This window comes from Corylus avellana, chromosome ca6 (genome assembly GCF_901000735.1).
Source record: "Corylus avellana chromosome ca6, CavTom2PMs-1.0".
Taxonomy (NCBI): domain Eukaryota; kingdom Viridiplantae; phylum Streptophyta; class Magnoliopsida; order Fagales; family Betulaceae; genus Corylus; species Corylus avellana.
The window spans coordinates 6,583,119-6,605,822 of record NC_081546.1 but is presented as its reverse complement, the minus strand read 5'-3'; the positions used below and the strand labels follow the sequence as shown (position 1 = coordinate 6,605,822).

Sequence of the window (22,704 nt, the reverse complement as noted above, 5' to 3'; positions counted from 1 at the left end):
GGTTTTATGGTTGACGGCAAATAAGTAACATTTCCACAAGTTAAAAGTGAGGCTCAATTTGACTTCTAAAAGGGGTTGATCGACTTTTCAATTATCTTTGCTTTCATTCTCTGTATTGTCTTCACCAGCAGTTTTTTTTTTTTAAAAAAAAAATGTTTAGCATAAGGGTATCGCTTGTCCTAGAGTCATTCAACAAAACTAATTAATTATTTGAGTGTTAATTTCTTTGGGGACAATAAATTTTTAAAAATGACAATATTTTAGTACAGAAAAGAGTCATTAAAGCTTAATTTAAATTCTTATTTTTTAAATATTAATTAGCTGATTGGGTTTGTCTTTTCATGTTAATTAGTCCTACAAAAGCTAGCAAATAAGGACAATTTCACCGTCGATCCTCATATGCTCCTAAGACGGCATTTTAAACTTTATAAGAATAATGATCGGTGGAAAACAGATTTTGGCACCTACTAGCTACCTCTGTAATCCTATCTAGGGCAGGGCTACATACTATATACCTTAAGTCGATAGGAAATGAGTGATGTAATAATTTAACTAATATTCTAACAATCGCACCCATTAGATTCAACTTTAAACGAAGGCCCATTGTTGTAAGTTATGTTTATTACTTCACTATATAAACAAATCACAAAGCCCTTAATTAGGAAATTAAGCAGAAGTAGTTTCAGTTGAAAGAGTAATAATGGGATGTCTTCCATGCTTATTCTTTCTTGCGTCGTTACCCTTTTTTCCGTTGTTCCATGCAGAAACAGCACAAATAGAGAGGAGGACGTATATTGTCCACATGGATACTTTTCTCATGCCTAAAGCCTTCAGCACTCGTGATAATTGGTATTCCTCCACCGTTGATTCCCTTAACTCAGCAAATTTTGACGGCCATCTGTCCCCTGCAACCTCGCTTATATACACCTACAATCATGCTCTTGATGGTTTTAGTGTTTTTCTTTCCGTAGATGAATTAGAGGCCTTGAAGAAAACCCCAGGGTTTATCTCAGCTTATAGAGATAAAATTATTAAGCTTGACAGCACCCATACCCCTGAATTCCTCTCCCTCAATCATTCTGATGACTTATGGCCTGATTCCAATTTCGGTGAAGATATCATTGTTGGTGTCCTTGACTCTGGTATATGGCCAGAGAATAAGAGTTTTAACGACAAAGGAATTCCTGCCAATTATCCATCGAGGTGGAAAGGAAAATGTGAGGAAGGAGAAAGTTTTAATTCCTCTTTGTGCAATTTCAAGCTCATCGGAGTTAGGTACTTTCAAATTACAACTTATTCCAAATGTTTAAGTCAATATATAGATTTAATCATTTAATTTATATTCTATCACTATCTTTCATGTTTAGCTCTCCAGCCTCTTCACACTCCTTTATACGTGATCGAGGTCCAACAATTCAAGACTTCTGCTCTAAAAATGTATAGATGAATTTAATCTTTTAATTTATATTCTAATAGGTACTTCAACGATGCTCTCAAAAAGGAATATCCCGGCTTAATCATTGGCATGAATTCTGCTAGAGACACCGATGCGCACGGGACCTATGCTGCTTCTATAGTCGCTGGGAATTACGTAGATGATGTCTCTTCTTTTGGGTACGCTAAAGGAACAGCAAAAGGTGTTGCACCACGTGCGAGGCTGGCTATTTATAAGATCAGTTGGGATGGAGAGGCTAGCTTCTCCGACATTGTTGCCGGTATGGACCACGCTATTGCAGATGGCGTTGACGTGATCAACATCTCCATGGGCCCCGAAGATATGCCATTACAAACTTGTTAAATATATTGGATAATATATTAGAAGCGGAAGAAAGAGAGAGAAGAGAGAGAGCGAAAGCACACAATGGACTACATTGTATTGACTCTGATAATAATAATGAATACAGAGGCCTCTATTTATAGAGAGGCAAGTAACCTAATAGATTAAGGAAAGGTAAACCTAGTAGAATAAGGAAAGGTAAACCTAGTAGAATAAGAAAAGGTAAACCTAGTAGACTAATAATACCTAAAGAAGTAAATAACAAGTAATATTCTTAACATCCCCCCTCAAACTCAATGTGTAAACTTGAGTTTGGATAAACGAAAAGGGAAAGAAAAAGGAATTCGCCGAAAAAGCTGCTTGTGCCGAAACAATTGCCGAAGTAACGCCATAAAAGTTGTTAGAGACCCGTGGATTTTGCCTGAATTTGAGCAATGCATTTAAGCTGGAGCTTGATTCACTTGGTTATAATTTGACTTGAAAACCATATACTAGTAATGAAGTAGCACACCTGGTCGGCTGAGAAAAGTAGGTTCAGTTAAAAGGGGCTTGTTTGGCCCGTAACCCTTGGACTGTCTCGCTTGATCGGCTGAGCTAAAGTCTGACCCAAAAATTCTAGCTAGTAGACCGTCTCGCCTGGTCGGCTGAGATAAGTAGGGCCGGTTGAAGAGGCTAATCATGTCTGAAACGCTTGGACCGTCTCGCCTAGTCGGCTGAGATAAGTAGGCCCGATTGAAGAGGCTAATCATGTCTGAAACCCTTGGACCGTCTCGCCTTGTTGGCTGAACTAAAGTCTGACTAGTAGACCGTCTCGCCTGGTCGGCTGAGATAAGCAGGGCCGGTTGAATAGGCTAATCATGCCTGAAACCCTTGGACCGTCTCGCCTTGTCGGCTAAACTAAAGTCTGGCCCATCTAACTAGTAGACCGTCTCGCCTAGCCGGCTGAGCTAAGTAGGGAGAAAAATGGCCGGTTGAAGAGGCAAATCAGTGACCGGTGATGGCGGCATTTGACAAGGCATAAGTGGGCTGGTTGAAAGGGGCTTCTTTGGCCCGAAAACCCATGGACCTAAGGAAAGATTGGTCTGACCCGAGAGTGCCATCCGCAAGAAGAATGAACCGGATTGAATTGCGCCAAAGAACAGGCTATAAAACCGAATTGAATAAGCATAAACCAACTTGAACCGCATAAAACAAACGCCTAAATTTGAAAAAGAGTCTTGTTTTCTGCCATATAGAGATGCCAAAAGCAAAAATAGACCATAAATTTGAAATCAGGACGAAAAATTGAGTAGGAAACACCTGGTCAATTTTTTCAGTGGTCAAAGTCAAAGTCAACGGTCAACGATTGAAAAGTCAACGCTGACGTGGCACTAATGACGTGGTAAGGTCTGACTTGATACTGATGACGTGGCACTGATGACGTGACACGTAGGGCTGGCGTGGCTATGCTGACGTGGCAATTAGGGCTGACGTGGCAAGGATGGCGTGGCACGTGGGTACGATGGTGCGTGTACCGGAGGAGGCGTGTACTGGCGCGTGGATCTGACGCGCGAAACTTCTGGGGGCGCGTGGGGGTGCGTGGAGCGTCGTATGGAGGATATGGGACTTGTTCTGGAATCACCGAGATGAAAGCTATCGATCGGTGGCCTTGGAGAAGTGATCGGACCACCGTGGCGGCTGGTGGGGGAAGGGCAGTGGCGGAATTGCCAAAAATTTTGGGCGGCGCGTGAGAGCGCATGGAAGCTCCGATGGGGCTGTGTGCGGCGGCTCTGGGACGGTTGTCTTCCTGGTTTTCAAGCGGTATAGTGATACACTGAAAACCTCGAGGAGAAGATAGAGAACCATGAGGAGCAGAGAGAATGATTCGCCGGATAACACTGGCGGCGCCGGAAAACGTCAAAGACGTTTATTGGAGGCCACAGAAAGGTGGCTCTGATACCATGTTAAATATATTGGATAATATATTAGAAGCGGAAGAAAGAGAGAGAAGAGAGAGAGCGAAAGCACACAATGGACTACATTGTATTGACTCTGATAATAATAATGAATACAGAGGCCTCTATTTATAGAGAGGCAAGTAACCTAGTAGAATAAGGAAAGGTAAACCTAGTAGAATAAGAAAAGGTAAACCTAGTAGACTAATAATACCTAAAGAAGTAAATAACAAGTAATATTCTTAACAAAACTAATCCAATCGCAATAGCTTCATTTCGTGCTGTGAAGAAGGGTGTGTTGGTTTCAACTTCAGCAGGAAATAAAGGCCCAGCCCTTGGGACAGTGCACAACGGGTTTCCTTGGGTCTTGACCGTCACGTCAGGATCCGTGGATCGTTGGTTCGCCGGACATCTGGCTCTTGGAACCGGCGAAACCATTATTGGATGGACCATGTCCCCAAGCAACGCCCCATTGCAAGACCTGCCATTGGTGTATAATGTTTTCCTTTCAGCATGCGACAAGAGGCTCTCGTCTAGAAAAGTAGATGGCATTATCATATGTAATGACATAGGATCTATCGACTCTCAAATATCTCAAAGTACTACATCGAATGTGAAGGGAGCTGTATTGATTGCTGATAATCCAAAGTTTTTTGAAGTTGGGGGTCCTCTTTGTCCTTGTGTTGTAATTAACTCAATGGATGCATCGTTGGTGATCAATTATGCAAAGACCAATATTAGACCCAGTGCTACCATCACCTTCCAGCATACCATTTTGGGGATAAAACCTGCACCAATTGTGGCTAGCTACGCTTCAAGAGGTCCGTCGCAGAGCTTTCCGAGCATATTGAAGCCGGATATTATGGCGCCAGGGTCGTTGGTTTTAGGTGCTTGGATACCAGAAAAACCAATTGGTCGATTTAGGTCAATTTTATATTATAGTGACTATTATATATGGCGTGGAACATCTGGTGCTTGTCCTCAAGCTGCTGGCGTGATTGCACTTCTGAAAGCTATGCATCCAGATTGGAGTCCTTCCGCTATTAAATCTGCTATTATGACAACCGCAAATCCATTTGACAACTCTTTCAAACCAATTAGAGATAATGGCAATAAACTTCAACCTGCTTCGCCTTTAGCCATGGGAGCAGGTCAATTCAGCCGAATCATGCACTTGATCCGGGTTTAATGTATGACGCAACCCCACAGGATTATGTCAATTTCTTATGCTCCATGGATATTGACATGAAGGATATTAAGGCCGTTATCTTATCGGAATATGATTGCAAAACTCCATATGCTGATCTAAATTATCCATCGTTTGTTGTTTTATATTGTGAAGGTGTGGGAACAAGAATTCCATAGAATTGTAACTAATGTTGGACAAGGCTCTGCAACTTACGATGCTTTGGTGAGAGCACCCGAGGATTCTCAAGTTGTAGTCTCACCGACGAGATTGGTCTTCGGAAATAAGTACGATAATCAATCATTCACACTTAACATAACTTACAAAGGCAACCGTAATAGCCATGTTTCATTTGGTGAACTTGTTTGGATCGAAGAAAATAGAAACCACATGGTAAGAAGCCCCATTGTTGTTTCACCTATGGTCCATTCAAGAAGTTCCACTTTATGTCGGTAGTAAAAGTTCCAATTTTAGAACAATTTACATGATTGTATCTCTCTTCTTTTCTTACTGCAATGGCATTCTTGCAGTTTGTGTCCTAATTTAAATTTGGTTATCTGTAGATATGATTGCATAAGGATCCTCTGTACGTATTGTATTATAAAGTATGATCATCATCCTTTTGATGATGGTGAATCATATCCAGTACAATCCTACCATGTCAGATTGTTTATTTGCAGGAGTAGGCGAACCGGATCGATTATGTGAAAATTCTTGACTCTCATTTAACTTTTAAGGATGATTGGTATTCGATGTATAACTCTTTGAGATACTTTTAGACTTGAGTTGTAATATTTTAGTCCTTTTCTTCATGATCGGTCCAAGACCGAGACATTTGATGCCGCCGTTATGTTAAATTAGGTTATGATGTTTTAGTACTGTTTTGGTTACTATTTACATGTAGAATTAGATATAAATCTTATTATATAAGTGACAAGTCTTTCGTTGTAAGCTATCGAGGGTCCCAATATCCTTTAGAACTTATTTACTCCGTATAAATAAGTCTGGAGAGATGCACCAGTAATTAATTACCGATAAATTAATGTCTCGAGACATTACAATTAACCACCAAGATATTAAACAACAGATGACATTGAGTTGCATATAGTCAAAAGGAACCATATAAAAAAGTTTCTATGGGTTGAGAACCAAAACACTTCCCTAAATCTTCTTGAGGTATGAATTTTTATCAAATCCCTCCATAAGGTTTAAAAATTATTAATTACTCCTTAATATTTGAATTGTTAACCTTTAATTAATTTTTTTTAACGTTGTTGTCATGTGTTATATATACCCAATTAGAAGACTGCGAGTGTCAAAATAATATGGTCAGCATGTCTAGTTAACTAGCAGTCTTGCTGAAATGCCACGTCATGCCACATCATGGTCAAAGGTTTTAAGATAAAAGATATGTTAGAATCTAATAAAAATTTCATATTTTGTCCATAAAAGTCAATGCTGCAAGATGCATCTTCTTTTTATTTTTTCTTTTTCTTTTCACCAAAAGTATGATGTGGCATCTTGCCCCATAGGCTTTTATGAGTAAATATGAAATTTTTATTAGATTTTATCATTTCTCTTAAGAAAAATGATTGCATAGACCAAAAGGGCTCGTTGGATTAAGCCCCTTAGCCCTCAATTGTGCTTCCACTGTGTTTCTCTCAATCACAGTGGAAGCAAATTTTGGGTCTTGATCCAATTGAAGAACAAATGGGTTTCCTGCCATGGCTTCAAGCTATTGAGTATCAAAAGTTTGTTTGTTTTTTTTTTTTTTTTGGGTGCATTCCATATTTTATTATTATTATTTTTTATGTTATCAGTAGTCAAGTGCCACATGGTATATTACTAAATTGTTCTGATATCATTTGTAACGATTAAAATAAAACATTAGTCATATTTGTGCACTGTCATTCCAAAAAGATTAATCAAATTACAATTCAAGTTCCCTTTAATTACTTATAAAACTCAGTCTCACCTAATCAATAACTAATATGAAATTTAGCACTCATGAACATCTTTATAGTCCACCCATACTAAATTAAGATGCACAATCTACCCATCCAATAAAAGACTAACTTTTTAACGTGTCACAATCCAAACTTTTGATACCTCTTGCATACATAAAACTATTTCCCAAGTTGTTTTATTTAGTGTTTATCATAAATATAAGGGTTAAATGTAATTTTGGTACCTGTGGTTAGGCCAAAAATCAAACAGACCTCTCGGTTTCAAAAAGTGTCCCAAGTGGCACCTGTAAATATTAAAAAGACATACTTAGTACTTCCGTCCATGATTCGTCCAAAAATTTAATGGAACTACATTTCAACATTTTTAAAATGGTGACACATGTCCCCGGATGCCACATATTCTTAAAAAAATAATAAAATAATGAAAAAAATATAAAAAATAAAATAAATTTTTTAAACATAAGAATTGAAAAAAAATAATAATAATAACTCCAATTAACGAACTTAATATATATATATGGGAAAAATGTAATTTAGCCCCCCAAACTACCAACAAGTTGTAATTTGGCCACTCCGTTAGTCATTACCGTCAAATAGGATGAAAAATTCAATACTACGTGGGTAAAGTCCACATACCCCCTTAAACTATCACCCAATTGACAATGTTCCCCCAAACTTTCAATTGTGACAATGTTCCCTCCACACTACCAAAACATTGTCAATGTCTATCTCAAGACTAGCAATAAGACAAAAATGCCCCTATAGATTTCTCAATAAGACAAAAATACCCCTATAAATTCAAAAAAAAATTGATTTTTTTCAAAAACGAAAAATTTTAATTTAAAGATAATATTTATAAAAAAAAACAATTTTTTTTCAACAAAAATTTTTAATTTTTTTTTTAAAACGGAAATTTTTATTTTAAAAAAAAAATATATATATTTACTTTTAAAAAACATAAAATTTCATTTTATTAAACGAAAGTTTTATTTTTTTTAAACGTAAATTTTTATTTAAATAAAATTATAGAACAAAAATAAAAATAAAAATAAACTAAAATTTTCAATTTTTATTAAAAAAAAAATCGAAAATTTTTAATTTTTTTCTTATAAAATTGATTTAAAAAAAAAAAAAATTGGCCAACGTTTGGATTTTTTTTTTTTTTTGTTTGCCTTTAGGTTTTTCTAGAAGTTTTAGTTTTTTTTTTTATTCTTAATCGAGGGTAATTTTGTCATTGGGGAACATTGACACTTTTCATACTTGGGTATCGTCATTAATCGAAGCTTAAAAAAGTAACATCGTCAACTCCAGTAATATGCGGTTAGCGACTTTCCCCTATATATATATATATATGGGAAAAATGTAATTTAGCCCCCCAAACTACCAGCCATTTTTATTTTAGCCTCTTATTGTTCTAAAAGTGATAAAGTAGCCCCCCAAACTACCAACACGTTGCAATTTGGCCACTTCGTTAGTCATTACCGTGAAATAGGATGAAAAATTCAATACTACGTCGTTTTGGCAATGTTAAGTTACTAAAATATCTTTTTTTTTTTAAAAAAAAAAAATCAACTTAAAAAATGCTCCCAAAACGACGTCGTTTTAAAAAAAAACAAAAAAAAACAAAAAAAATAAAAACCAACTATGGTTTGGTGGTGGCTCGAGCCACCCCCAAGCCATGGGGATGGCTGGGCGACCACCCCATGGCCTATGGGGCAGCTGGGCAAGAAGGTAAACCTGTTTGAGAATGGGATTGTTGCAATCACTGGGATCTTCAATCCAATACTAAACAAAATCCAGAGGGTCAAAATTCAGTTACCCGGATTACCACAAGAATTGCTGAGGAAAATGGAAGAGAGGAATGTAGACTTTGCGGCTCATCCCTTGGAAATCAACCAGTGGCCTAGCTACAATACTCGATTTGTTGGGGAATTTCGCTTTTCCATTGATTTTGCTTGGCTCTTTACTGCTTAGAACATCATCTACAAACACTCCAGGGGGCCCCAACTTGTCGTTTGGGCTCGGAAGGTATAGTACTAAAAAAAAATTATCAATCCACTCTAAAAGCTAGTTTCTTTTCAAAATAGTAGAGTTTTACTTGATCCAAATTTAACAATTTATGCCCATATAACAACATCTGTACGACAGGAGCAAAGCAAAATTTCAAATGGAACCCAACATGACGGGAGTGACATTCGACAATGTTGCTGGCGTTGATGAAGCAAAGCAAGATTTTCAAGAGATTGTCGAGTTCTTAAAAACCCCAGAAAAGTTTGCTGCAGTCGGAGCGAGAATTCCCAAAGGAGTTCTTTTGGTTCAAAAAGTGATAATGTTCGAAAGGGCATTTTAGTAACTTAACTTTAAAAAGCGATGTCATTTTGTATTTTTCATACAATTTTACGATGTTAACTAACGGAGTGGCCAAATTGTAACTTTTTGGTAGTTTGGAAGGCTAAATTATATTTTTCTCCATATATATATATTTGGAGAGTTAGGGTGGCTGGCCACACCATTTTGGTCATAGGGGGTGGCCGGCCACCCTCATTTTAGCTAGGGAGTGGCTCAAGCCACCCCCAACTTGCAAAATGAGCCGCCCCCGTTTGCCCTGACAATGGTTTGGCCACCCCAAGACCGGCCAACCTGGGGTGGTTGAAGCCACCCCTAGAAACAGGAGTGGTCGAGTCATCTCCAAAGGCAAACTCTAATTTTTTTTTTTTTTCATTTGGCCTTTAGGGTTGGCCGAACCACCCCAACGGCCATCAAGGTGGTTCAGCCACCCCCCAGGCCAAACGGGGGTGGCTCAAGGCTTTTGGGGGTGGTTCGACCACCCCTTGGCTAGCCATTGTGGGTGGCTTGAGCAACCCCCTAGCTAAAATGGGGGTGGCCTATGACCAAAATGGGGTGGGCAGCCACCTCAACTCTCCTTTTTTATTTATTTATTTTTAATTGGGGTTACCGATATGCTAAAATCTAATAAAAACTATATATTTTGCCCATAAAAATTTATGTGGCAAGATCTCACATCTTCTTCTTTTTATTGTCTTTTTCCTTCCACAGAAAAGATGATGAGTCATCTTGCCACATAGACTTTTATGAGCAAAATATAGAGTTTTTATTAGATTCTAACATTTCTCTCTTATTATTATTATTATTTGCAGCATATGTGGCATCAAAAGCATACGTACCACCTATGATATATTGCCACATCATCTAGTTTACTGATTTGGCATTAGGACATGTGTCACCATTTTATTGGTGCTAACGTAGAAATCCGTTAAATATTTAAACAGATCATGGACGAAAGTACTAAGGGATGTCTTTTCAATATATATTCATATGTACTACTTAGAACACTTTTTAAAACAGCGAAGTCTATTTGATTTTTGGGCCTAATCACATGTACCAAAATTTTATTAAACCCTAAATATAAAGCCATGAAGACACGTTTTCGTAGGTTCATAGGTTGGATGGAAATTGCTAGATTTTGTCATTTGGTTAAAATAACAAAACAAAGAAGTGGAAGAATAATTCATAGTATCAAGTTGGTTTGTACATCATTTCTTCTACGTATTGCTCGTCCTATAGAGTCGTTCAACAAAACTAATTAATTATTTATAGTGCTAATTTCTTTAGGGACAATAAACTTTTAAGAATTGCAATATTTTGGTAAAAGAGTCAGTCAATAACGCTTAATTTAAATGACGTTTCTTTTGTTTCTTCTGTTAGAATATTAAATAAGTAATTAGAATAAAAATAATATTTTTTATTTTTTTATTAATGGGACAAATGTTCTATTTATGGCCCCAGGATCTCTTTAAACAAATCCTAGCCATTATTAACTGGAAATTCTCCAGTCCATTTTGGACTGGAGAGGATCCAGATCCCCATACATAAAGTATGGATTTTTATTGCAAAAGCCACGTCTTTTTTTTTTTTTTAATGTCATTCCACCCTTTCAAATGTTAGATAGCTTAAAGCACTAGCAGCAGCTTCCCAACAATTTTCCTTAAATTTAGAGAATAAAACTACTTTTTAATTTGGTATAAAAAAACACTTCACAATATATTTCATTATTTTTCCCTATATCAATAAAATACTATTTTTTACTCTTATCTTTATTATTTTTCCTATATCAATTAAATACTTTTTTTTAAAAAAAAAAAAAAAATCATTGCAACCTGTTCCAACGCTGCAAAGAGAATGAAAGAGGAGAGAGAATTGTTGGGGATGCGTGAAGGAGAGATGAGAGAGGAGAGAGAATGATTTGTTTATAATTTAATAAAGCATTATGTATCTACAGTGTTTTCCAATATATTGAGAAATATTGTAAATACTCCTTGGTGTAGGTTAAACATATGAAAGGAAATAGCATATATGGTATCTGCCACTAGTGCTCTAATAAATGAGTAAAGGACAATTTGTTATATCAATATATTCTTAAGATAGCATTTTTAAACGTTCTTAGAATGCCAAGATTCTAGTAGGGTGATTTTCAGGTCTCACAATTTAACTGTTTAGCCTTTCCTTTATATGAATGGAAAGGTTTCTGAGTTTCCCATTCTGATGTGACTTAGCAAGTTGATTTCTTCAGAGAGTAATCTTTCCACATGCTAAAGAGAGGATCAATTTGACTTGGAAAAGGGGTTGGCTTTTAAATTATATATCTTTGCTTTTTCATTTTCTGTATTGTCGTCACCAATTACTCACTATAAATAACATAAGCAAATCAAACACCCTTTATTCAAGTGTAGGCAAGCAATAATTTTGGTTGCTAAAGCAAGAATGGGGTCTGTTCAAAGGTTTCCTCTGTCATGCTTGTTTGTTCTAGTGTGGGTTTTCCTCTTTTTCCATGCTAAATCAGCATCAATCAATAGAAATACATATATTGTCCACATGGATAAGTCTCATATGCCCAAAGCCTTTACTAGTTATCATAATTGGTATCACTCCATCATTGATTCTTTCAGCTCTGCAAATCCTGCTCCATTAGCTGCCCATTTACCCTCATCATTCCTTATATATACCTATGATCATGCTCTTCATGGTTTTAGTGTTATCCGCTCCCCAGATGAACTGCAGGCTGTAAAGAAGTCTCCAGGCTTTATTTCTGCTTACAGAGACCAGATTGTCACACTGGATACAACCCATACCCCTGAATTCATCTCCCCCAATCCTAACACTGGCCTATGGTCTGTTTCAAATTTTGGCAAAGATGTTATTATTGGTGTTGTTGACTCTGGAATATGGCCAGAGAGTGAGAGCTTTAAAGATGATGGTATTTCCATGGAAGTTCCAGCCAGGTGGAATGGAACATGTGAGGTAGGACAAAGTTTCAATTCCTCCTTGTGTAACAATAAGCTTATAGGAGCTAGATATTTCAATAAGGGATTCATAATAGCAAATCCTCACAAGCCAGTTACAATGAACTCTGCTAGGGACACTATGGGACATGGGACTTATATTTCCTCTATAGCTGCTGGGAATTTCGTAAAGGGTGTCTCTTTTTTTGGTTATGCTGAAGGAATAGCAAAAGGTATGGCGCCCCATGCTAGGCTTGCCATTTACAAGGTTTTCTGGGATGAAAACAAAGGTTACATCTCTGATGTTTTTGCTGGCCTTGACAAGGCTATTGCAGATGGTGTTGATGTAATTTGCACATCTTATGGCAGTGATGATATTCCATTGGAAAACAACCCAATTGCAATAGCTTCATTTGCTGCTATTAACAAGGGTGTGCTGGTTTCAGCTTCAGCAGGAAATAAAGGCCCAACACTAGGAACTGTACACAATGCATTTCCATGGGTTTTAACTGCCACAGCGAGCTCCATCGATCGTTTGTTTGCAGGAAGATTGATTCTCGGAAATGGATTAGTCATTGATGGATGGACCATGTTTCCAGGTAATGCCTCATTGCAAAACTTTCCATTGATTTACAATTTTTACCTCTCAGCATGCGACAACATGCTGCTATCTAGCAGCCCTCACGGCATTATCATATGCAATGTTGGATATCTTCCCTCTCAGATATCTTATATAACTGAGTCCAACCTGCTGGGAGCTGTATTAGTTGCCGACAACTCCCGATTATTTGAGACAGGGGGTGTTCCTTGTGCTTGTCTTGTAATTAGATCACAGGATGCACCTGTTTTGCTCAATTATACTAAATTTGGCCCTGAACCCTCGGCTAGCATGACATTCCAACTTACTCTTTTGGGGAAACAGCCTGCACCAATTGTGGCTAATTATGCTTCAAGGGGTCCTTCATCGAGCATTCCAAGCATCTTGAAGCCTGATATTATGACACCTGGGTCACTTGTTTTGGGTGCTTGGACGCCAGAAACATCTACAGCTCAAATCAAGTCAGATTTTCTTCATAGCGATTATAATATCAGGTATGGAACATCTGTTGCTTGCCCTCATGCTGCCGGGGTGGCTGCGCTTTTGAAACGCCTGCACCCAGATTGGGGTTCTGCAGCTATAAAGTCTGCCAGTATGACAACTGCAGAGCAATTTGATACTACTATAATCCCCATTAGAGAGTACAGCACTAGCATCAAACTTCGACCTGCTTCTCCTTTAGCCATGGGAGCCGGTCAGATTTCTCCGATTCAAGCATTTGACCCGGGTTTAATCTATGATATAACACCACAGGAATATGTGGATTTTCTATGCTCTACAAAGCTTGAATTGCAGCAGATAATGACCATCACCGGCTCAGATTACAATTGCATTAAAGCAAATCCTGATCTTAATTACCCATCATTTGTTGTCTTCTATTGTGACACAACAACGTTGGTGATAAAACAGTTTCGAAGGATTGTAACAAATGTTGGACGTGGCAACTCGACTTACAGGGCCATGGTGACGGCACCAAAGAATTCTGAAGTTAAGTGTTGCCTATGGAATTGGTTTTCAGAAATGAGAATGAGAAGCAGGCATACAGAGTCATTATAAATTACCGGGGGGATGCAGAGGGAGAAGCTTCATTTGGTGAACTTGTTTGGGCTGAAGAGAATGGAAAACACACTGTGAGGAGTCCCATTGTGGTGTCACCTGTGGTTCATGCCGGTGACACTAGTTTATGTTACTAATAAATTAGAAAGTTTATTAGTATTGAGCAAATTAATCTACCATAATACTAGGTGAAGTTAGCTGACCGGTTAATCTAGAGGTTAGTTTAAGGTGGACAAACCAATCTACTTGTCAAAAGGGTGGTTCAGCAGCCCTGCCAGCCCCCAATTCCCATGGTGGTTGCTTGCTACCCTTGTGGCGGTATAAGCTATCCCATCTTTCTCTCTCCTATGTGATGTTACAATCTGGACAATTTTATTTTAAATGAACAGAATAAATTAGAACTATTGCAGTAGCTTTTACCATGGTCGTTCATTTAAAATGATCAACATGGATCGCGATTGCACATAAAAGAGAGAAAGAACAAAAATTGCTGGCATGCAAGCCAAAAGGGTGGTTGTTGGGAGGTCAAACCTCCCCCTTTTGCCATTAGAGTATAGTTCTGCCACCCGAAGCCGACCTTTAGGAATTGCAGAACCATCTCCTTAACCACATAGGTGGTTTGCTCCCCTTTCCTCCCCCCAATTGGCTTTGGGAAAGGGGGATCCCTATGGGCAATGAGGTAGCTTGGTCACTTCCCAAAGCTAGGTTGAGTTAGCCAAAGCAATGATCTTGCCAAATGAGGTGGTTCATCTTAATGATCTTGCCAATGAATGTCTCAAAGGCTAAAGCATGTTTGTTAGAGTTTTGCAAAACTCTTTTCATTTTTCAAATGTTGAAAACTATTCTCAAATAAGTTATTCAAATAGATTTTCAAATGCGTCCCATTACTGACACATTTTTCAAAACAAATTATAAAACTCTTCTCAAAACACAAAATATTTTTCACAAAGTCTTTCTTAAAAAACAAAACACAAAATACTTCTAAAAAATAATTACCATAGACTTCTGGCACCCTTGCGATGGTTGTCGTCAACATCTAGCAACCCCATGATGGCAATCATTAACTCTCTACGACCCCACAATAGCTGCTATAAACTTTCAACCACTTTGCAAAGTGGTTGTCGTGAACTTTTGACGGCCATCATGAACTTTCGGTAGCCCTACATTGACTACCAAGCAAAAATGGAGCCAGAAAATATTATGGGCAGAGGCCAAGGCATAAGCTTAGAAAAAAAAAGGGTCAAGGCATAAATTTATTTATTTTTTATATTATCATCTAAAGTAGTGGTTCAATAGCTCAAGGAAATACCCAAAATGATTAGGTACACACTAGGGTATAAAATAGAAGAAAGAAAGAAAAAATAATAATAAAATAAAGACTTGGATTGAAAATCACACAAAGAAGAAGTGACAACTATGAGACGAGAACAAAGTGAGTTTAAGTTGCGTTTAAGATAAAAACAAATTACTTTAAACTACTTCTATGTTGCAAAATCCGTTTTTTTTTTTTTTTCATTTATTTTTCATTTAGAAAATAAATCAGGAAGTAAACTCTAAATTTCAAATTTTATGGTTCTTGATTGTGGACTTGTGCTTGTTTAGGGTCAGAACGGTAAGAGATGTACAACAAAATGCTCAAAAAAGATAAAATTTAATGGGTATGGTCAAATATCAAAAGGGTAACCAACTTAATGGGTTATGGCCAAAAATAAGGTTATTACATTTTTTAATGGGTAAGGGCCAAAAGATTTGAGAATGAGTAATCAGCTTTTAGGTTTTAATAAGTATGGCTCAAAAGATTTTTTGGGTAAGAGTAGTAGGGCCAAAAAACTTAGTGGGTGGAGCTGAAATTTTTATTGGGTAAGGCCAAAAATATTTATAAGTAGGGCCAAAAAAAATTGTGGGTAGGGACCAATTTTTATTCTTTCTGGCTTGGGTAAGGGCCAAGGACTTAAAAACTAAATTTTTACCCTAAACCTTTTTTTTTTTTTTCCTTAAGAATTAAGGAGGGGCCATAGCCTATACCAATCCTTCTTTTAGCCAAGCGCGAACAATGCAATGGCTACTGCCGGGCAGACACTACCGCCATGAAGTGTAAATTACTGTGTTTTTTTTTTTTTTTTTTTTTGGCTTTTATTGTGGGAGAATACTCTATAATTTTATTTTATTTTATTTTATTTTTAAACTCTTTTCACCACCAACTTAATTCTCAACTTTTACTCAAAAAAAAAAAAAAAACTTTAACTTTCTTTTTTTTTCTCAAAACTCAAAATACTTTCTTAAAACTTTACCAATCACACCTAAAAGGCTAGTAGTCACGGGTTCATATTTGGAGATTTGACATTGCTTCTTCGAATTTCAGCATTAGAATTTAGAGCATATCAAGAGAAGAAAGTCGTGGAACTGTCGGAATTTTAGTGAAATTCGGGCAAAGTAAATCCAAGAGATCTTCGTATGGCAGTCACGTGGGTACGTAGCAGGTTTGCTCAAAAAGTCAAAGAATCGTCTTTATTTCTTCACCGAGTCACATGCACGTTGTTCCTCATTTACTAGCAAACCTAACCTTCGCATTCAATGAGGCACGAAGAATCATGAAAAAAACAAAGCTACAAATGACTTTGACGTTTAACACTGAACTAGCAACATGTTCAACTCTGGTGGAGAGTGTGTATACGATTACAACCAGGTTGTCGTCGTTTAAGCCTGAGCTTAAACCAATCATCCCAGAAAAAAGAGAAGGAAACGGACAAGAGCTTCACAAATGATGACCAACATGATATTGCCCAAAACAAAATCATCACCCTCGTGACAAAATGATGAAATTCATCATCAGATGGAGAAGCAAACTCAGATCCCAAAAAACAATAATAACAGTAACGATAATAATTTTTTTTTTTAAGGAGCAAAAAGCAAGGATAATGAATACATTATAGTGAAAATTTTGATGAGCTTCATTCACCCGATTCAGAACTTCCTTTTCTTTCCTTCTTTGTTTCTGTCGTTTTGGCTGATTAAAACAGAGATATCACATATATTTTCCTCGTGGCAAGTAAACACAATATATGATTCTGCATGTGTGTGTATCCCGGCCCTGTCGGTTGCTTTATGTATTAATGTCGCACAAGATGCGGGGGCTAATGGAAGTTACAAATTAATGCTTTGAAGATCACCAATCTGTTAAAAGATGTAATGATTTTTAGGGTTTAATTTTGGGATTGGCATTCCTTTTTAGTAGGCTGTCCGAACTCGATTTGCTCGAGTTTGATTGGGGCTTTTTATAAACCCTAGTTCATAGTCAATGATGAAATTGGATATTTATCTGATAAAATTATAACATATTAATCATGATTATTTATCTTGATCATGAAAGTTGAGGTTTTTTATTGATATGTTAGTGTGGTTATAATGCAATGAACTATACCACATGAGTTGTTATTTTATAAATTACTATCAATTGAATAACTTAAACTAATGACTTTTAATTTTAAGAGGAATATATGTAAACTCAAATGTGACGTAAAGATCACTTTGATACGCTTAGGGGTAAGATCTTTCATATTCAAAATCTTGGTGTGTGATCATATATATGTAGCATTGTAAAAACACTGTTCTTCAATGTGAATATAATTAAGCCATTATCAACAGAAATACCAACTATATGGGTGGGAACTTACAATGAGGAATTTTTGATAATAAAAAATGCGTAAAAGAAGGGGTGGGGTGGGGTGGGGTGCTATTCAAGTTCCAATTGTGATCAAGATGTTTTAATTTTGTGGAAGACCTGTAATAACTTGTTACTGAAAAAAGAGAACTTCGTCAGACAAAGGATAGTACAAGGATAAGAACCTTCTTGTCCTATTTGTGGTTTAGAAGTGGACACTATTACTCATATTCTATACAAGTGTCCATCTGGCACTGGTGGCAAGAAAGATCAGGCTCGATTGGTAGAAACAAGGTGATTGTTGGGGGAAACTTCACCAATCCTTCTTAGTTGGTATGAAGTGCAAAAGAGTCGCTTTAAAAATTTCAAAAGTTTTTGTAAGAGGGGACAATTGAAATTTAGTAAAGATTTAGGATTGCAACGAATTGTACTTAAAGGTTATGCATTGTTAATAATGCAAGCATAATAAGTTAAGAGTAGATATGGATAGTAGATAGAAGATACTCAAATTGTGTTAAATAGTATGCAAAAATTAGCCTATTGGTGATATTAAAAAGGCGCAAACTCAACAACCCATTATCTTGCAAAGGAAGGAGTGCGCACTTTCCTTATTTCATTCAAGTCATAATTGTAGGTGAATAACAAGTTGTTTATTCATAATTTTTAATGAAATACTTAGCCTTATCTCAACAATAAAAAAAAAAAAGAAGAAGCAAACAAGCATAGAAACAAACCAAGGAAGTCCACCGACATAGTCAAAACAATCTCCCAACACACAATAAAAAAATTATTGATACCCAATAAGCTAATATGACACAAGTCTCATACAATGCTGCGATCACCCACCTTCTTTTTATTTCCTTTGTAATTTTATTATAATATCGACATGAATGAGGAGAGAAGAAACAAAAACAAAGTAAACAACCACATAAATCGGCAAAACAAAATCTGGCCAAACTCAACATCTAATAATGACCCACAATTGACAATTCAAACTCATGATAATGGCAAGTTATTAATACAACTTAGACTACACATAGATCCGACCATCGCATAAACTAGCTAGATTCGCATTCAACAATAATTTCCTTAAATTAAAAAAGACAACAATAAAAGACGAAAAATTTAGTGGGAGTTTTACTGTTCTAGAAGTCCTATTATGCCAGCTCTTGTATCAGAGTGTGTCCCAGCCCCAGCCCCACTCACACTCTGTGCAGTCTATTTTCCGACCACCTCATTTATCATCTGCCACACACTCGCTTTGTCCCCCTCCTGCTTCTTCTTCTGCTTCAAATTCTATGGGGGTGTTGATAAGGTGACCGATTTTGCCACCACGTGAAGAGGAGGAGGAGGAGGAGGAGGAGCAAGAAGGAGAAGAAGAGAAAGTGGAGAAAAATGACTGATTATACGTTCTTGAACGACCAGCTCTCAAAGCGCACCTCAATCTTCGGTTTGCGGTTGTGGGTGGTGCTTGGTATATGCGTAGGAGCAGGCATAGTTCTCGTACTTTTCCTCATATCCCTCTGGTTCACCTCAAGGCGAAACAGCTCGTCGTCGTCGTCTTCTTCTTCAAAGCTCAATAACAAGTCCTCTCAGAACCCCACCATCCCAAACGTGTCCAAGGAAATCCAAGAAATCCGAATCGATCATTCTCGGAACCCGACCCAACCCAACCCCAACCCGGACACGAACCCGAACCCAAATGCCTACCACCAGGCCTCCAACCCGGACCCATTGCCGGAATCGGAGCCGTTATGCAGAGCTCAACCCTTTCTTCTTCAGCCAGAGGAAGGGAGCCCGGTGGGTACGCGAACCAGAATTCACATAGAAATCGGGAAAGACCACCGAATTTCGTACCCGGAGAGGGCTGGCGGGTCGTCACATGGCAGCGGAGAGGCACGGTCCGGTGACCAGTCGATGATTGCGGCGCCGGAGGTCTCGCATTTGGGCTGGGGGCACTGGTACACGCTCAGAGAGCTCGAGGAGGCCGCCAATGGGTTTTCTGATGAAAATGTGATTGGGGAGGGTGGGTATGGGATTGTCTACCGGGGCGTTTTGAAGGATAATACCATGGTTGCTGTCAAGAATTTGCTCAATAACAGGTAATATCATTGCATGTTTGTATAACACTCTCGAAATCTTAATCTATTCACTTGGGGTTTAACTGCTTTGGTGTAATTTAAGATCATGATGATGTTATTAATTCTGAACCCAGTTGAGAATTTAATGTGTTAGTTAGATTTTTGTTGCTATTTTATCGTTTGTTGTTATGAATTTGAAAGCTAGTTGGTGGAGCATATGTTAACCAAGTGTTGCATGAACTCTGTACTGGGAAGTTATGGCAGAAAAGCTTAATTGTGGTAATTGGTTTGCTTTAGGGGACAAGCTGAGAAGGAGTTTAAGGTTGAAGTTGAAGCAATCGGACGTGTTCGGCATAAGAATTTAGTGAGGTTGTTGGGTTATTGTGCCGAAGGAGCGCACAGGTATTTTAATCTTCATTGGTTACATCTTTTCTTTCTGATCTTCAACATTTCTGCGGAACCTTGCAAGTTTAGACGATTTTGAGTTCATAAACGAAATGAATGGATATGATTAATGGAGTAAAAAAAAATTGGGGGTTTCCCCTTCTAGTGTGCTTGGGAATTAATATTAAAGAATGAAATTTTTTGTTTCTTTTCATCTTTTTAACTTAAATATCCTTGTTTTATTTATTCTCAAGAAAGGGGAAAAAATGGCTGTCTTACATGGGAGGACTGATGCACTTGAATTGTTATAGGATGCTTGTTTATGAGTATGTTGACAATGGAAACCTGGAACAGTGGATTCATGGAGATGTTGGCCCTTGCAGCCCTCTTACTTGGGAGATTCGTATGAATATAATACTTGGAACTGCAAAAGGGTATGTGTTAGTTGAATAAGTTTATTGATTGGTGGCTCTATTCATTGGATTGTTTGTTGTGTGCAATAGCTGAACCTTAATTACAAACATAGGTTGACATACCTGCATGAGGGTCTTGAGCCCAAGGTTGTTCACCGTGATATCAAGTCGAGCAATATCTTGCTTGATAAGCAGTGGAATCCAAAGGTGTCTGACTTCGGCCTAGCAAAGCTCTTGGGCTCAGAGATGAGTTATGTGACAACTCGTGTGATGGGAACATTTGGGTCAGTCCAACCTCTCTTAATTGAAAATTATCATAGTCACTTATCATTCTGAAATTCAGGGTTTCAGCCATCCTGATTCTTTTGTGTAGGTATGTGGCTCCAGAATATGCCAGTACCGGCATGTTGAATGAAAGAAGTGATGTATATAGTTTTGGGATTCTTCTTATGGAGATAATTTCTGGGAGAAACCCAGTAGACTATAGCCGCCCTGCTGGAGAGGTATATAGTCATCAATCAAAGTTACTTTATAACATCGTCTTCTGACCAGCTCAAGATAAGCCTTATTCTTTCTGATATCAACTCACAAGTCAAACTTTCAGGTGAACTTAGTTGAGTGGCTTAAAACCATGGTTACAAATCGGAATGCTGAGGGAGTTTTGGATCCTACATTACCTGAGAAACCTTCGTCAAGGGCGCTGAAGCGTGCTCTGTTAGTAGCATTGCGCTGTGTGGACCCAAATGCTCAGAAAAGGCCAAAGATGGGGCACGTGATACATATGCTTGAAGCTGATGAGTTCCCCTTCCGTGATGTGAGTTTGCATTTACTTCTACCCCTAATTTATCTCATTGGTTGTATCATTATCTCCATTCTTTGATGGTTATGAAGTTAGACATATTTATTTTGCTCATAAATATAGAAAGATAAGCATTTCAATACACAATAAGAGATGCAATTAGTTGTTATTGTCACTTCATTCACTTTGGGGCTTTTCACTGAGAGAACATGTTGCCTTCATATCAGATTCAAGGAAAGTGAGACGGCACAATTACAAAATTCAAATCCAATCTTCTAGTCACATGAAAAGCACATCAAGAAATGTTAAACTGTGTGTTATGCAATGCTTCCCTGACTGGACTTAACTTCTAACCAAGGATTGTCTTTGCAATTGATTTAGGAACGTAGAGCTGAACGTATGCGGGATAGGTTGATGGAGAAGCGCATAAATGAATCCGGTGACAGTAGTGGATATGAAAGCAGTGTTCTAAATATTAGGTCTTTGGAAAGAAAGCACGAACCCGAAGAGCAGTAGCTTCTCCAAACTAATGTATAAGGTAATACACATGCCTTGTCTTTTGCCTCCTTATTTCCATCCAGTGCTGGATTGTACAACACCATTTACCTTGCCTGTAAATGTTTTTTTGATAAGTATTTTCCTTGCCTGTAAATGTGATTCGTCTAATATGAATTTGCACTGTTTGTAGATTCTTTAGTACTTTGTACCCACTGACCTTGAATTTGTGTAATGTTGTAGAGGAAATGCTCTGATATGAACTTTTATTTGATAGGATTTCCTTATGTTTGTCATCCAAATTATGCAAATGACATTAAAGTTGGAATTTTGTTCATTTCTTGACATGTTGAGTTTTGGTGCTGTACATAAGTGGGAAGAATGTGAAAACCCAATCAATATCTTTTTCTGTACATGTGAATTTGTGTCCATATACACATGTAGGTTTCTTTGTCTGGAAATCTGACTAGTTTGATTTCATCACCGACAAAGAATCAACACTATTGAGATCTATGGATTTGCCAGTCAAGGGCGGAAGAGGGGGAGGGCAGGTTAATTCCGACCAGTTATATCATAATCCATAAAATAAAAGCAACATGATCGAGTATTATATATATATATATATATATATATATATATATATCGGCAGAAATGCCATTGATTAAGGATGGCTAATACAAAATCACTTTTCCTGCGAGGTTAGGTGGGAATATTGTGATCATGGGTCCTACAATTCACAAGCATCAATCACTGTAGGCAATCTACCATAGTTTTTAAAGGTGTGGGGGCATGTTTGTGACAGACTGAGGACAGAATCCTGGGACCCCTCTGTTTTTCTTGTTGCTGTTTTTGGTCTTAATACGAAATGTCCTGTGGGAACTCAATCTCTTTCTGCTTTCCGCTTTTTGCTTTTGACTTCTTGTTCTCCATTAAGATCCCCGCTAAGCATTCTGCATTTGTTCTGTTTTTCTTGGTTTTGAATTATGAGTTTGTGTCATTTTTTTTTTTTTTGACTGAATCCTTTATTATTGACATGTCTCTCTTTTTCCCTGC

At 37.6% G+C, this 22,704-nt stretch overlaps 1 protein-coding gene and 2 pseudogenes across 3 annotated transcripts; all 3 read left to right on the top strand.

The window, feature by feature from the left end:
• Positions 1 to 700: 700 nt before the first annotated feature.
• On the top strand, positions 701 to 5,353 carry LOC132185088 (subtilisin-like protease SBT3; annotated as a pseudogene).
• Positions 5,354 to 11,646: 6,293 nt separating this feature from the next.
• On the top strand, positions 11,647 to 13,955 carry LOC132185087 (subtilisin-like protease SBT3; annotated as a pseudogene).
• Positions 13,956 to 18,647: 4,692 nt separating this feature from the next.
• LOC132183701 (probable serine/threonine-protein kinase At1g01540) lies at positions 18,648 to 22,611 on the top strand. 3 transcript variants are annotated; one of them, XM_059597086.1, is made up of 8 exons: positions 18,648 to 19,581; positions 19,858 to 19,962; positions 20,256 to 20,378; positions 20,471 to 20,641; positions 20,731 to 20,860; positions 20,962 to 21,171; positions 21,538 to 21,694; positions 22,355 to 22,611. In XM_059597086.1, exons 1-7 carry the CDS (start codon positions 18,875 to 18,877, stop codon positions 21,670 to 21,672), a joined length of 1,581 nt encoding a protein of 526 aa, XP_059453069.1. In that variant the 5' UTR covers positions 18,648 to 18,874; the 3' UTR covers positions 21,673 to 21,694; positions 22,355 to 22,611. The 3 variants fall into 3 exon arrangements, with proteins under 3 accessions (XP_059453069.1, XP_059453071.1, XP_059453068.1); XM_059597088.1 differs by lacking the exon at positions 22,355 to 22,611 and adding an exon at positions 22,096 to 22,261; XM_059597085.1 differs by lacking the exon at positions 22,355 to 22,611 and having other exon boundaries at positions 18,649 to 19,581; positions 21,538 to 21,996.
• Positions 22,612 to 22,704: the final 93 nt, after the last annotated feature.